At 37.5% G+C, this 17,015-nt stretch overlaps 1 protein-coding gene across 4 annotated transcripts in view; it reads left to right on the plus strand.

Annotated features, from left to right (window-relative positions):
* The window catches only part of MLLT3 (MLLT3 super elongation complex subunit), a 119,708-nt gene that overhangs the window by 76,344 nt on the left and 26,349 nt on the right, over nt 1-17,015 (plus strand). For all 4 annotated transcript variants that reach the window (XM_065861728.2, XM_071802589.1, XM_065861727.2 and 1 more), the window contains one exon: nt 5,739-6,350. In XM_065861728.2, the coding sequence (XP_065717800.1) occupies nt 5,739-6,350 (612 nt within the window). The remainder of the gene's footprint in view (nt 1-5,738; nt 6,351-17,015) is intronic.

The raw sequence follows: 17,015 nt of genomic DNA on the forward strand, positions 1-17,015 counted from the left end.
ATGTTATGAGTGCCAGGAAGAGATTAGATGTGGATTATGTCTCGGCATTATATTTAGTATCTGTCAAGGTGTTACCCAAGAATGGTTTTTAACTGTTTGGTTTCAAAATAGGGATGTTTCAGCATCAATCCTGTCTATTTGAAGTGGGGTGTTTTTTAATCTTGTATGCTGTTCACTGGAGTTTCCAATAGTGGTAAGAGATGTTACATCAATACACCGTTTCTTGCCAGTTGGTGTGAATATTCAATTTTTCCCTCCCCCTCAGGATTCCTTGTCTCCTTTTGTCCACCTTAAAACACACACTAATAGGCAACTGTTCTTGTATCACATAAAGAAATACTTGTAAATATCTGCCTTACTGGGGATCATCAACTGTTTTTGAGAAATGGAAACATGACATCATGTTAGTTTTAGTGTAACAAATAAGTTTGTGTTTTTATTATAAATTCCAGTCTCTGGAGCTGAGAACCCTTGGATTTTTGTCTGTAGGGTTTTTGTTTTGGTTGAGGGGCAGGTGAGTTCCAACCAATGTGTGAACAGATTTTTGGATTTGTCATGTGGAATAACACCAGTAATGGAACAATTTCCGTGACCAAATTTCATTTAGATACATCTCTAGAACAGGAGTTGTAGAAAGTCTTGACAGTTCTTGGGTGTATGTTGTCTGTACCTAAACTGTGGGTGTGTGTACTCCAGGTGTCTGTACCGGATGGATGATTTTAGGATTTTTCTGCTGCAGCAATAGTCATTTGATGTGCTTGGCTTGGTTTTATTTTGCGTTGTGTCTGTGAATACTGAAGTAAACTTTGAGTTTAGTTTTATACTCTTATACCCCAAGAATACTTGCTTAGCCATTTGCCCCACTGCAAAGCACAATATAGACTTTCTAGTTAGATAACTGCAGTCAAGACAGTATTTGTATTTCTGAAGTTCTGTGATTTTTGTGTTTAATTTAATGGAACTGGTGTTAGTGAGCCGCAGTATTGCGATTCTGAAACAAGGCTTTAGCCTTGGAAATACAAAGGACGGGTGGAAGTATGCGAAATCTTACTTTAGGCGTATTTTTCAGAATACAAAAATAGCTGCAAGCTAGCTACAGATACTTGTGTTGCTCTTAAATTAGTTGTATTACTGTGCCTGTTTGTATTATTTAAATATTACACTCCCAGAGAAACAGCTTGATTAGTTTTGTCGGGATTATTATGTCTTTTGGAATGAGCTGTAGTGTCAGCTGCAGTGAAATGAGATTTACTTTATAAGTAAAAAACCAAAATCTCTAATTGCCAAGAGTGATCAGAAAAAAAAAAAAAGTTTTATGCTCCCCTTTCTGGCTTTCTCTGTCAAACCAGTGAGCACTGTAATTCTCTATCTGCTTCTCATTCTCCTGGTGTCGTTGTTACAATAGTTTGGTGGGCTGGACAAGCTGAAGTGTGGAACGCTTTGTAAATGTGTGATGCAGTAATAATATGTAAGAAGAACTAGCAGCAGGTGGATTCTTCTCCAGCATACAGTTAGCAAGTGGAAGAATACCACAGTATTTGTGGAGGTTTTTAAAAATGTAGTGTTTTGTTTTTCCCAAATCAGTTAGTGTTTTTATTCAATAAAAAGAACCTTTGTATTCAACAGAAATCTGAATTTCCTTGAGCAAGTAACTCCTCTCAGATCTTCCTCCCCTTTTCCTTTTAAGAGCAGAAGGCATATTTGAGACTAATTCCAGTCCATTTGCTGAAGATCGACAAATTATTTCAACAGGCATAACATTTGAATAAATGCTTTTTTACTGCAAATAAAAATAATGCATGTTTTTGTGATCACTAATACTCAATTTATAGACTAACCCCAGAGTAAGTAGACTGCCATGTCAATGTGCTCAGTTTTGACTTAATTAAATGTAATGAACTCCATCTCCCCAACTACTTCATTTAATAATTAGGTTCCTAATGACTGTCAGTAGCAGAAGAGGTTGGAAATTATTCCCATAGCATTCTGCTTATTCAAACTCATGTTAAATCAAATTTGGAATTACATTTTCTGGTGTGAAGTCAGAATCTGACCCTGCAAAATATGCAGAGAGTTCAATACCATTTTTTGCCTCGTATTTACACAAGTATTTTAAACTGCATGTGTGTTACTTGTTGAGCAGCTGTCAAAGTCCTTTTGGATCTCTCAGATTTATAGGACTACATATTATGTGCTTTAAACTTTATTTCATAAGCTCATTAAGAAATAAACATGACTCACAGGGCTCAGTCCTCTTTGCCCAGATTGGTCTGTCATGTGAATTCACTTATTCACCACTCAAGTCATAAGGTTTCATAACTTATAACCTGTAACTCTTAATCAGGGCACTTAAGGGCAAAAAAAAAAAAAAATTGGTTACTTAGCTAAGGGTGAGAGCGCTCATCTCATCCTTCCTCCTCTCACCATGTGGGCATCCTCTGTATCACACTACAGAGCACGGAAGCCTCAGCAACCCAGTTACTGATGGATTAGCTTCAAAAGTTGTGTTTTGTTTTGTTTGTTTGTTTGTTGTTGTTTTTTGTTGTTGTTTGTTTTGTTTTGTTTTAATCTGCTGTTTCATACCTCTCAGCTTGGAGGTTTGGTTTATATCTTCTCCATAAGTTGGCAGATTCTGATGAAACTGCCAGACAAAGATGGTGGCTGCAGGAGACAGAAATTTGCAAGTGATCATGACTGCATAATGGCTCTTCAGCTCTTTCTGGCCACCTGTCTGCCTGTGTGATGCTCCTGATGCTCCCAGCAAAGGTCAGGCCCTACCATGAGCTGTGTTAGCCAAAATCTGAGCAGAAGTTGTGTGCAACAGTCACACTAGTACAGCTTTTCTCAGTTGGTAAAACCTTAGATTTTTATGCTGGTTTCTAGAATATTAATTACTAAAGATCTGTTAGTACTGCTCTATGAAGGGGATTATATATCTGAAGTATTATGTGTACATGGTTTTACTTGGCTTAAGAAAACATCTGCAGGTACTTTTAACATGCATATAATCCTCTGTATTATTCTTTTGAAGTTTGTTATTTAATGTATCAAAGTCTAGCATTCACTTGGGTTGCTTCATTATCTGATGAATACAACAATGTAAGCAATTGTGTATGAATATATTACCTGTGAAACCCCCACAATTTCCATTTTATATACGAACTTGAGAGAAAAGACTGGTTTTTTTGTCCCTCTTAGCAGAAATACATCATTGACTCTTATTCCTTGCAACACTTCTTAAGGTGGGAAGTGAAAGAAACATTTGAACACACTGTTAGATTTTGATAAATAAGAAAATTCTGGTTTTCAGGGAGACCTGTGCTGTACATGGTGTAAATATTTAGCCACATTTCATCCACACCAGCCTTTTGAATTAATCATTAGGTTTGATTATAATTTTACCAGTTAACATATTTGGGTCTCTTTCTGTCTTAAGAATTTTACAGTCCTCTTGCTGTTTCCTTGAAGTCATTGTTGGCTTCTGTCAGGGTCATTGCAGAAACCTGGGAAATAAGAAAAGATACCTTTTTTTTTTTTTTTTTTTTTTTTGTTCCTACCTGGAGAGTGCAAGCAGATATAAAAGCAATGGGTTGGCTGTCTTAATGAAAAAACATGTCTCAGAGAGCCTGACAGGGAGGTATGTGTAAATATATATATGTCTATTATCAGAAGTACGTCCTATACTTGTACTATGATTTGTCAAAACATCAGCTTCTGTGTTCTAGAAATAGGAAAGAAGTCTGGTTATAAAGTTGAAAAGACAAGAAAGATCTCAAGTTCTTAACTATCTTAATACTACTGCATCCCAGAACCTGTTTCACAGCTCTCATCTATTGTAAAACCACTAAAGTAAGTCTCTCCTTTTGGAGCAATAGAAAGTATGTGGTAAGGAGACAAATAAAAGAAACATAAGGGCTCCATCTAGTTTATTAATGGCACATATTTTATTCCTCCCCAGGGCAACACTTAAATCTCTGGCATGATAGAACTAGATATAAAGATAAAAGCATTAATAATCAGTTCATATGCCAACCTTTGGGGCTGGTCTTGCATCAAACATAATATGGAACTGCCTTTTTTTTCCCGCCCTGAAGCTAATTCCTGTTCTGTCAGTCATGGGTTTGAAAGTCTGAGAGTTGGAGGGTTGATATTGGCACGGCATGTAGCACTTAGGGAATATCCTGCTGTCAAGGAGGGTTGGTTTCATAGGTTCATGCGCTAACAGCCTTAAGATTTTTTTCATTGAGAATAAAACTTTACATACTTATATTTTCTGAGTAGCTAATGGGGTTTTTGTTATTTCAGTTTGGTATTGCTACTGAAGTTGTTGTATTCAGTATAAGTCTGTATGTAAGAGTTAAGATTTTTACAAATTTCACAATATATCAGGATTTTTAGCGTTTCACAATTTCAAAAAATTTCACAATACATCAGGTTTTTGGGCTTTTACTATTTTCAGTTTTATGCCATTTATACCTCTGTTCTAGGAAAAGGGAATGGAAATCAATGGATATATGCAACGTATTTGTTGAAGTGTTTCTTTCTAAAGTTTCTCAAATGCTAGGCAATATATAGATAGAAATGCTTAGAATCAGCATGGAAGAAAATAAGCAACCTAAACTTGTTGACCAGAGCTTCATGTGAACTGAAATGTCACTTTGCAGGTTTGAAGTAGTATAAAAATGAAACCTTTTTCCTGAAGAGAGTGCTGCAGGTGTTTAGTGTTTATAACACTGCGGTTAGGATACTGGGTATTTTTGAGATGCTGAGCACCCAGTGTTAGCAGTTGCAGTGAACGTGGGCAGTGCTAGAGCTATCCTAATCTTTTAAAAATCCCTGGATGCTAATCCTCAGAAGAAAGGATCCCATACAACCCATTCTGGATGGTTCAGTTCATTATTGCTGGTTGTGGCTGCAGATCACCACTTTCCTTGCCACTTTGACTTTTCACATTCAACTGAGTGAGGAATGATACTGCTCTTCTCTTTCTGCTTTTGCCAATCTTATTGGACCTCTGAGTCATCACCGTTTCAGAAACCCTTCTCACTTAAAACAGTTGAATTTTAAGAAGTACAGTGAAATACTCAACAGAGACAGGAGCAATAAATAAAAAGAAATTGGTTTTTTGCAAAGGTATTTTTCTATAAAAACACATTGAGTGTTGAGATGTTGTGTGTCAAAACAAATCTTCCGTAGCCAGGCTGGAGCCAGAGTTGGTTTTGTGTATGAGGAAGAGACTGTCAAAAGTTGGAGGGAGGATCACAGTAGAGAAGTCAAACTTTGCCTGAAATGGCGTCAGGAGCATGTTTTACTTTGATACTCAAGTACTTCTGCTGAAAGTATATGGTTCATATCCTGATCTATCATTAGGATGACTTTTTTTCTCTCTGATAGCTGATGGTCATGGTTAACATTTCCTAAACTGTCTTTGTGTTCATCTTACAATGTTTTTTAAGAGACATATCTAATTCTTAAGATAAAAACTAACTTGTCTTGCAGATATTGACAAGCAGTGGTAACTGCTCATGTTCTACCCCATCATAACAGATAGGCTGACCAAAATGATAAGAGTATGTGTCTGTTTGTATAGGTATTTACAGTTTCTGGTTTTCAACCTGCAGTTCCAAGTTTTTTGTGTGAATAATCTGTCCATATTGCCTCTGTGTTTTGGGGCTTAGATAGTTCTTTTTCTTTTTTTTTTTTTTTGGTAAGTGAAATTTTTCATCTCCTTTTTGTAGGACCCAGCTAGGATTCTGAACACAAATAGCAACAGCAGCAGCAGTAGTAACAGTTTTTCAAAGACCCACAAGTCAACAAAGGAGCACAAGGAAAAAACTTCTAAAGATTCAAAAGAACATAAAAGTGCCTTCAAAGAACCTTCCAGGGAACACAACAAATCTTCCAAAGAATCCTCTAAGAAACCCAAAGAAAACAAACCACTGAAAGATGAAAAAATAGTTCCTAAGATGGCCTTCAAAGAACCCAAACCCATGTCCAAGGAGCCAAAATCTGAAAACACCCCCATCCTTACCATAACAGGTGGGCAGCAGCAAGAAAAGAAGACCCCCACAAAAAGGCCCTCTGTTCTGGATTCTGATGAACCTTCTGCAAAAAAAAATAAAAAAAGTGTCTCGGATTCGTTATTTAAAAGTTTTTCCAGTGCCCCACCACTGATTCTTACTTGTTCAGCTGAGAAAAAACAGACAAAGGATAGATCTCAGCTCAAGGTGGGGAGAGTCAAAATTGAAAATGATGCACTGGAAAGGAAGACGCCTACTCTGCCGCCGTTTGATGACATTGTAGATCCCAATGATTCTGACATAGAGGAAAACATGTCCTCCAAATCTGAAGTAAGTGGCGTTTGGTTTTGCTTAATATGTGTTAAGTATTCCCAGTCTGTGGGATTGTGCATCATATTTGTATTTTCCGCTTCATTTCTCCTGCCTACTGGCAGATTGTTTAAACTGAAGGATGTTGACTGATGGCTGTTCCAACTTATGTTCTAGTTGAATTGTGTTGTTTATTCAAGTCTACTCAATTTAGAAACATCATGATGAATAAGCATATAGATGGCTATAAATAATATTGCTGTTTTGATCTTGTTCTTTTGAATTTAATACTTCTTGTGAGAGAAAAGGAAAATTATTTAAATGCTTGTATTTCACACCTTAAGTCTTTGTGTGCAGGTGTTAGAGAATTCTCTAAGTTCAGGAAAGGGTTGCAGAAAATTAGGGTATTTGTTCTTTTTCTACTAAAAAGGGCAGTTCTGTGAAAGATGCCAGTTTTGTGGAAGAGGGAGGAGTTCCTAGAATCCATGCTTTGATGAGGAGAATCTATCCAAAGTAACAGGCTTACACAAGAAGGAGGACTGGTTTCATAGACATTTGCTTTCCTGAAAATATTTATCTACCATGCCTGCTGGAAAATGTTTGTCTACTGTGCCTGCTCATCTGTTTCAAGCATCATTTGCTCTTTATGATTAAGATTTTAATTTTTCTTCTAGCAGACTTCGGTTTTCAAAAGCATCTTTTCCAGAGGGATGAGTAGACAAGGAAAGGAGTGGGAGGAGAAGGCTTGTTTGGTGTCTTCATTTGTGCTTATGGTTAGAGGTGGTGTGTGTGGTAAAGAGGAAGTGTTCCCAGCTGTGCTTTTTCAATTCTCTCACTTTTTGTTTTCTGCTTTGTGCCTCTGTTACTGCTATCAGATTCATAGCCCTGCTTGCCCTCTCTGGAACAGACAATAAATACCCTGCTGTGGGGAGGTGTCAACATTAGGCTTTTACTTCATAGAAACTTGCCACGAGGGAGAAAGTAATTTATTTCTGAAATAACCTTTTAGTGACTGGTCCCTCAGGGCATGCAAAGGCTGTAAAATTTAGAACGTATGGAACAGGACAGGCTCTGCTTTACAGCATGGCACTGGTGATATTGTGGTTGGGGTGGCATTTTCATTCTAGCTTAGGATTTACCAATTTGTGTTTAGACCTGAAAATGTTCACACTTACAGCCTTGATATGAATTACTTTTTAATGTCTTCAAAAGATTCTAAATCTTCTATTTTAATTTATGTCAGTACCCTTAAGACTTGCTACCTACACTCAGTATAGCTGGCTAATTGGCATAGGTTTTGCTTTCAGATTTCCTGTCATGTATAGGCACATATACTTTTACTGGCAGCAGCAGTTCTCCCGTTTTTATTTAAAGACAGAACTGGGAGAGGCAGCTGCAATGTAACTGGAATTTCTCAAATGCAGGCACTACAGAGGTGTGTGCTGCATAGCAGCTTGCAGATAACTGATACGTGAAGGGTATGGATGGTGCTTGAAATGAATTCTTTTTAATTGTTGAAACATTTCCCTCTTTGTTGTCTTACAGCGTCTCGCCTATTACCAGTAGTATAATGGGTACACCCTTAGGTTTTACACAGGATGACACAAACCCACTTACACTGATGTTCATCATCCACCTGCAGTTTACCTGCAGGACCTAAGGACTTCCTTAATTCTGTACCAAGGCAAAAAAGCAGATTGAATATTTTCTAGTTCTGCGAGCCACTGTTACTGAAAGGGTACACCACCAGAGTCCACTCAAAGAGAAACAGATCCTGCTGGTGATGTTGACATCCTGGACTGTGGAACAGATAGGTCTTCAGTGGAAGGGCCAGTGTGGTTCACATCTGTGTGGGCAAAAAAGATGTCTTCCACTTTGGGACTGTGCTTATTAATAATACAGGCTGAGTATGGCTCCAGTCAGTGACTGGACACTATTTAGAAAACCTGCAATAGTTCCCTAATGTGCCTGTGGATTCACACCATTGTTATTGCCGTGGGAGACAGAGCTGGGCAGCCTGGTTAATGAGTGTCTACAGAATTTCATGGAGTCATTCCTTCTACGCTTCATTAGTTTTAACCAGGGACCCTAATGAGGGGCGACTGAGCAGTGTAATAGTTGTAATGCTGTATGTTGGAAAAAAAGTCTGAACTTTTTGTATGTGTTCTTGGGTTTCTAAATATAGTAGATTTTGCATCTAGAGCTACAAAAGCCATATCCTATAAATACAGTCATACATAAAGAGTAATGGAAGTAAAAATATGGTAATGTTTTTGTTATAAAGGACAAGTTATTTCAGGTCTCAAAATGCTTCATGATACTAACCAAGACAGTTGCCTGAAGCTGGGAAGACACTTCTTCAGTGGCATATTCGGGCTAAATACTATACTATAAAATACAGTCAAATGTTATTTCTTACTGTAGTACAGTTACAGTGGTGGGTATCGTGGTGTCGATGAACAAAGAATGTGTCATTATTTAGGAGTATGTTTAGTAGAAAAGTATCCAAGATTTATTCCTGAAGTGGCTTTAAAAAAGCAAAACGACAAAACCTAACCCAGAAAATTTGGGTTAAATATAATAAATCAGATTACAAATCAATACCTAATAGAAAATTGGTAAGATATCACAAAAATATGAACTTTAAGTCAAGTGTGGTTTTTTTCTAGTTTAAGTTACTTAGTGATAAACTTTTTGCCCTTGTTTAATAGCCTTTCTGTGCATGACTTAATAAGACCAGGTATGATCATTTGTTTGTGGTCTCTTTGACGTATGCTGTAGTGTGGTGCACTGCTGTATTTATTTTAGCTCTATTTTTCTGTTGACTTGGAGCTGCTGGCAAGTGAAATGTGTGTCTCCATTTCTCTCCATGCTCCTTTGAGTATCACTTTTCAAATACGTTCATGATTTAAAGTGTGTTGAACTCCAGTGTTAGTGGTAGACTTGGTGTTCAAAACAATGTGGGTCTTTTTAGAATCATATGAGCTAGTTGAGAGTGACGTGTAGTATATTCAGTTAAAAATGGCACATAAAGGCTGAGGAATTCTTTTACTGGCTTTGATAGGAAGTATGTGAAGTGGGATAATGAGTGAAAGCATGTCAGATTTTTGGTTTTACTGAGGTGTAGGATTATTAGCACAGTTCACTTGAAAACTCCAAAGATTTTCCTTTTAAATTCAATGGTAGAATGTTTTAGTTAAAGAAAATTCAGTTTGCTTATTATGTGGAACAGTGCACCAACATGATTAAAAAAGAAAAATACTTGACGTTGATTTTGCTGTCTGATCATGAAATATGATGATGTTCTCATAACACATGTGTGAGCTGCAGACTGATGTGTGAGATGGGGAAATACAGAATTTCAGATCCAAGTGAGGTGTTTTCAATGGCCAGAGCTTCCCCTTCTGAACTGTGGAGCCATTACAGAAGGGATGCTCTGCTACTTCTTGTTTGATTATTATGAGTTTTGCTAGGCTGAGTAGGGAGGAAAAAATGGTGTCTCTGTTAGATGAATTTCTGATCTTGGTGTGATTCTTCTTTTTTTTTTTTTTTTTTCTTTTTTTGCATATGATGTGTACTGTTTTTTTTCCATTCCTATGCATGTATGTCCCTCCAATTGTAGCATTGCCATTAGTAATAATAGCAGCCTTTTAGCTTGTCAAAGCCTATGGAAATACAAACTCAACAAAAATGCATGCTAGCAAATTGTTACAGCTTAGGGGGTGAGGAGTTTCAGTTATTAAAAGCAGAGTACTTTAAAGGATCTTTTGCCTTTGTAAAAAATGTGAACTTCTTAGGAAGTCCTTTACAGAACAATGAAAATATAGTAGTCATCATATGGACTATGGGCTTGTAGTTAAATAACTCCTTGCGTATCTTAAAGTGATCTTGAAGTTACAACTTGAGTACCTTTTAAAAGTAATCCATAAAATGTCACTTTGAATCTGGCACATGATCTATTTGACTGCTACAAAAGTGGAATAATATTTTGAAAACCCCTGTGGTCTTGTAAAACCTCCAGGCCCTTGTTAGCTAAGAATTCCTGCTTTCTTCCAGGGCTGGGAGCCAAAGTAAGATCTCTTTCAGATAACATTTAAAGTTAGAAATAACAGTAGTGAAACAGAGCTCTGTGTGGAGTCTTCATGTAGCTACCCAGGGAAAAAAAAAGGGGCGCAAGGCTAAGTTTTAATTTTTCTTGTGAAACTGTGACTCTATATAGATCTTTAATGATGCAGGAGAGGATTGATAATGGTGGTATCCGTTGCGCGCTGGGCATAGTAGGTTTGCAACCTGTTTAATTCTTAGAATCTTTACTTTTTGCTTAGTATTTTAATGCATTGTTTCTGCATTTGGTTACTTTTAGTCTCGCTGTGAATCCTGCTCTTAAAACCCTGCCACTCACCCCTGCGGGATTGTTTGCCCACAGTGCTCCTGTGTCCAGGGAAGTAATTCAGTAGTTGCAAACAGATAGATGTTAGCGGCTCATGTAAATAATGTACAGTCCAAGGTGCTTCCTTCCAGATATGTGCTCAGAGAGAAATAGTGACCTAAGATCATCTGGCCTTGTTAGATAGTGGTGGTAGGCAGAAGTGTGTTCTGTGGCCAGTAGCATCTACTGTAGTATGGCACCCTTCTGCTGTTATACTAAACCTCTCTTTATTATCTGTCACTATGATGGGAAAAGTGCTTTGGCTTTGCTCACAAAAGCTTAGGTGCATATGGAGCTGCTCTGTTATGTGATGAGCTGAACCATTGATGGATGAGGAAGCAGCAAGACTGACAGGTAGTAGCGATTCGTCTGTGACAGGAAGGTCAAATGTTAAATGGAGATATTTTTATTACCACTGTGTCTTAGGAAATAACTGATTTACAAAAATGTTAAGGACTTAGAAATAAAAGTGGAGGGTTAAATGTCTAGCTTGCAAATGTGATCTTGTGAGAGTCAGGAAATTTTGCATTCTTGAGGCATTGTCATGGGTTTTGCTTTGTTTTGTTTTCAATTGTAGGCAACATCATATTTTGACCATAGAAATAACATAATACATTGTTAGGCTGTTGGTTCAGGTTTCAGTATTTTATTTCATTCACAGGTGTTGTCTACATCTGTTTCAATGGGGACTACCTATGTGGGTTAACTCAATCATTTGCATAAATGTGTTTCTGGGTTATGGCCTTATTTTCTGTATTTCAACCCTGAAAAAATCTATTCACCTGCTAGCCGGCAGAAAGTAAGGTTTTTAACGTGGTATGTGCAAGACCAATATTTTCATTATATTATTTCTTCTGTGGTAAAAAAAAGACTTTTTGCCTGGTCCAGTACAGTCATGACAGTTTCTTAAGGCCAAGATGGTTGCAGTCAAAATGTTAAAGATAGGATAATTTATTTCAATTGTGGTCAAGTGAGATCTTGATATGAATTTCATTGTTTTGAAGTTGCTTTATCTACTTTGTTGTGATTCAGGGAAGTGGCTCTATATAATTAAAATAAAATCCCAACACCTCTTAGTTATCAGCTGAAATAGTTTAACTATGTCTACAATAGTTAGATCTATCCCAGGGTTTTATGCCCTTATACGTTTTATGTAGTACCATCAAGTTTACAGTTGTTTCCTTTGGCAAAAATTGCACATTTTATTCACGAACTTTTGAAGATTTGCTGTCAAGCTCACCATGAAGCTCACTAGATCGTTTTCATAGTGCTTCCCTTTCAGAAGCTTGTAATCTAGTGATGACTGATGTGATTTCTTCGGGATGCACTATAAACGCACAATTTAATTTTTCCATTTTAAATACTGAGTAATTCCCCAAAGCTTAAATTTTATGAAGGTGGGATAAAGGCTGCCTGAACTCATTACTGCCGTGGATGTATCCTGTGTAGAACCTGTCTAGAATTAATGACGAGTCATTGCCGGCAATGAGGGATGGCTGCACAGCTCTCCATGCTCTGGAGCCCGGGGGTTGTGCTGGGTGTTGGCACTTGGCACACGGCGAGGGAATGCTGGGGGCCCTTTCGGAATGGTCAAGGGATGCACCTGATGAACGTTGTGTGTTGGCCCCAAACTTGAGCGTGATAGTGCCTGTGCGTCACTGTTCTTTCAGTGTGGAGATGTGCCTGTAACCCCAGTGCAGGGAACAAGTGAAAGCAGATGCAATCCAGCAGTGCTCTTCCTCGGCCTCTTGTTGCCTTTTTCCTCACGACAGTGTTGTCTCCTTCACTGCAAAATGAAAGCACGCCAGGCAGCAGTTTAGGGAAAGCCTCATGCTTGCAACTAATTCTAACAATAATTTGGGTGTTTGCTGCAGGTGGTCCTACACCAACACACCAGCAACAGGAAAACTATCATTCACTTAAACTTTAAAAAGTGTTGGTGTGAATTTGATTTAACTCACTGTCTGTCGTTCGGTAGTGCTCTCTTAGTTGGCTTAGTCAATATTTTAGTACAGCTGATATTTTTGTTAGAAAAAGTTGCAAGATGAATTTTCCACACATATTTTACAAAGAGCTTTGAATAAAACATTCAGCTGTGTTGGTAGTAATTCCTATAAAACCTAACATTTTCTTTAAAAGCCTGTAAGCAGGCTTGCATCTTCCCTTGAAAACAGAAATCTTTGTCTGCTCCACTGAAACCTGTAGCTTGTGCTTGCTCTGGACCTGAGCATGTTAGTGAGGTTTCTAATGCTGCTCTCTGAGCAGCAGTATCTCACACCATTTGTTCCCACTTGGGGCTGAAAGCAAGTAGGTGCATATAGCTTTGGTGATCAGAATTCTTTGTTATAAGACTGTGTGGCTATGAAGGGACCAAGAAATTTGCTAATTAATGCTGACTTTATCCTACTGGAAACGATAGTCCTGGCACACGCGTAGCGAGACAGGGCTGCCTGATCCTAGACATGTAAGATTGTTCAAATTATCTTGAGACATGTTACCCTTTCTTGCTGTAGATCTCTGAACCTCCATGAAGGAGTTGCTTACTGTGTACTAACGGTGTTGCAACCACCTGGCAAAAGTGAAGGAAATTATATTTTGTGTTGTAGGAATTAATGTTTCAGACACCAAACTTAGAAGATAAGGATAAATGGAACTATTTGCACTTGTCAGAATCTGTTCAAATATCCACAAAAATTTTCTAATCACCTCATGGTGATGTAAGAGAATGTTTAAAGGTGACTGATAATATGTAGCACATCACCAGCAGAGCTGTGTTTACTGGTACCCAGGTGCCCCAAGGAAAAGTTACTCCCATATCTGGGGATAACAGGTACCAGGGGCAGTGGTAACTGGGTCAGTGGCCTCAGCATTGACTACCCTGACCAGAAAATCATTTCAGAATTTATCCTCATGAATATCATTATTGGTGAGCAGTTGTAATTAAGGATAGAAGTAGATAAAGTAACTTCGCTGCTTTGTGTAAGATCTTGAGGTATTATCTAAATAGCAGGAGGAGATTACATATGAGTCCAACCTGTGTGTTTTTAATGATTCAGATTATGAACTGTGAGAGTACTATGGTTAAACTATGACAAAAAAAGAGTAGATATAGGCTATGATAATTTCATCCATCGGATGAATAATCTTTTTTGATTACCCATGCTGCTTTAATGCAGTTTAGTTTATACACTCTGACTTTATTCTATGGATGAAAAGGATGTGGTTTCGAGGCACTGCTTATTGTATTGCATCTTCCACCAGGAGAGTAAAATAGCATGAGTAGGCAGGAATATCCAGCAAAGAGCCAATGGTCTGAATATTCTGCATAACAACAGTTCAGTTGCGACGTTTCTTAGGTTCAAGGCAGGGAAAGGCAAGTTCAAGGCAAAAGGAAAAAGCCACGTTTGGTGCATTGGTGTTCTTGATGACCTAAATTTGTTTTAGCAGTGGTCCATTATGAGTGGACAAAACTTTGAAAGTTAAATGTTACAATATTAGCTAAAGAAAACAGTTTGTGGATGTGATGGTTCTACTTGATTTATTTGTGCTATATGCAGCCTTTTTGGTCCTTTGAACACTGTAAAACTCAAGACTGATCAGGGCTGTAGTACCTGAGGTCTTAATTTAGCCAGTATTTTAAATAATAATAATAAGCCAATGTTTTAGTAACTTTAGTTACCTGTATCAGTTACATTACAAACATTTTACATGACATTATAACAGTTTGAGTGAAATGTCATATAAATACAAACACGTATTAGATATTTTCACCTTTTAAAGAGATTGTCTTGGGTTAGTAACTTATTACTGCTCATGAAACAGTTGCAGAACTCTTTCTACTAATGTAAAGCTGAGGTCACAGTATCAAAAAACCTATTTTAAGTCTCCAAAACAAGGATAAGGAGCTTTAAATGAGTATTATTTTTTGTAGTTATAAGTAAATGTATAGGCAAATTTACAGCACATGGATGTGTCAGATGTAAATGGTAAAATACCAGCAAGACAAAAGCAGTCATTCTATGTTGAGGGTTTTTTTTGTTTTTGTTTGTTTTACCAGAGAATCAGCATTGTACAGTTCTGTGTGTATATAACATGCATGATTTTTTGTGGAAACTACTAGACAAATACATGGTAATATTAGCATACAGCAAGTGCTTAGGAACCATACTGACAGATGTCTCAGAAATATCTATAATGAAAAATGTGTGTAGATCATACCAGCTAACCGTGACATGTAAAAATCATTGTTCAGTCTACAGTATAACAAGATTGGCTAAAAATTATGACACTTTGAAAAATAGATGAGGGTCTTTGTTTTATTTTAGGGACGGGAGAATTCCTTAAGGTACAACATAGCTTTTGTATTGTTTTCTCTACAGCTTTTCACTGAAACCAGAAAGTACAGAAATGAAAGCTGAGATTTTCACATAATTGTTTAAATCCCTGCAGTTAAGTTTGAGAAAACGTAAATATAATGAGATTGCTGTAAAACTAACAAGACTGACAGAGATGGCATGAAGAGCTCCTCTAGATCTCTTAATGGTCTGTGGTGAAATTTTGGACTTGTCTTTTTTTAATTTTCTGGGATATGATTTCAGTAGCCAGCAGTCTGCAATAACAAAGACAGTGAATAGGGACCTTGTGTCAGCGCTTCAGAAGAAGAGCTGTTGGGGTTTTTTTATGTTTAGAACTGTGTTTACTTGAATTGTATGACCTTGACAAGATTTCTGCATAGTAAAGTTTTAGTGGAGGGTCATTCTGGGAATGCTTTATAGAGTTTGAACTACATAAGAAGGGAGAGAAACTATGGTGAATTTGCACACCCTGTGAGTACCTGCTGAGACGGTGAGATCTATAATGGTGTGGAAATGTAGCATAGTGCAGAATAACATCCATGAAAGAAGTTTTACATGTAGTGAAATGGTTCTCCAGCTGCTTTTTTTGTTAGTAGGAGTGCATGAATTTGTTATATCAGGACCTCAAATCTGGGAGAACTTAGGTGAACAACCTTCTTACTGCACCAGAAGCAAATTTTCTGTTCCCTTTCTCAAAAACTGGGACTGCATCAACATCCACCCTCATCAGTGCTGAAATGTAAAGTTGAGCACAGGGGAGAAAACAGGGCAAGAGTAGAGAATCACAAAGCATTGTCTTCTGATACAGCAGCTGCCAGGGCTGGCCAGAATAACTACCACCTGTCTTTAACCATTGTTATTAGTCCCATTGGAGAAAAAAGAAATGTAGATTAGTTAAAATGAAACTCTCACATTGGCTTTAATACCTAGGCTGAATTTTCCACTTTTTATCTTGTACTAAAATTGAGGGTTAGACTTTCTTTCTAAAACACATTTCTGTCCTTTGTTGTGTATGAGAGCTTTCTGTATAGTATGTGTGATGGTTCTCAAAGGATAAGTTTAAAAATTGTAAATTCAAACTTGCAGAAAATCAATATCTGAGCGTTCTTGTGAGCTGAATTTGTTCTTTCCACGTTTACCAGAGTACATAGGTACCGTCACCATTGTCTCATCACAGGGCTTTCATGCCACTGAGCTTACAAGATAAGCAATATTCTTCAAACAAGTGAATTATTTAGGATATCTTCCATAAGCAGGCCCCATTTTTGTGGTAGTTTGTTTTTTCACATAATTCAGACTTACGAGTAGAATACGTGGCTGTTAACTTCCTCATGCTGTGCTGCTCATACTTTCTTGGTTCTTCACAAATATTGACCACCTTCTTGGGGAAATGTGGTCCATAGGTTTTAGTGCCAATTTTGAAAAGCCAAAGACTTTCTATAACCCTGTCATTGCCAGCATTACCTACATACTCAGCACAGAGTTTTCATCCTTCTTGGTTGAGGTAATCTGATGAGAACTTGCATCAGTTTGCAGTCTGCCTCTTTCAGTTTGTTAAGACCATGTTAATACGTGACCATACACATTTGTAGTTTATTTTACCTTTAGTTTACTCATTATCTTCTAGGCATAAAATACATTCTCATATCCTGCATGTGAAATTACAGTCTTCTCTCCCATACTTCTTTACCTGCTTTACTGACTGTCTTCTGCTCTTACCAATAAGGTTTCGTCAGAAAAAAATATTCCTGCAGGCAATGGCCTTCACTAGTGATTAATTTTTCAACTGTATTGTCCTGTGTACTTGCAAAAGAATTTTTTTATCCACATGTGTTAGATCAGTCTCCTTTTCATGAGTCTTCTCCAAGTCTTACAATAGCTTGACTATTTCTGAGTTTTTAT

The sequence above is a fragment of the Patagioenas fasciata genome, chromosome Z (genome assembly GCF_037038585.1).
Source record: "Patagioenas fasciata isolate bPatFas1 chromosome Z, bPatFas1.hap1, whole genome shotgun sequence".
In the NCBI taxonomy this organism is placed as follows: Eukaryota; Metazoa; Chordata; class Aves; order Columbiformes; family Columbidae; genus Patagioenas; species Patagioenas fasciata.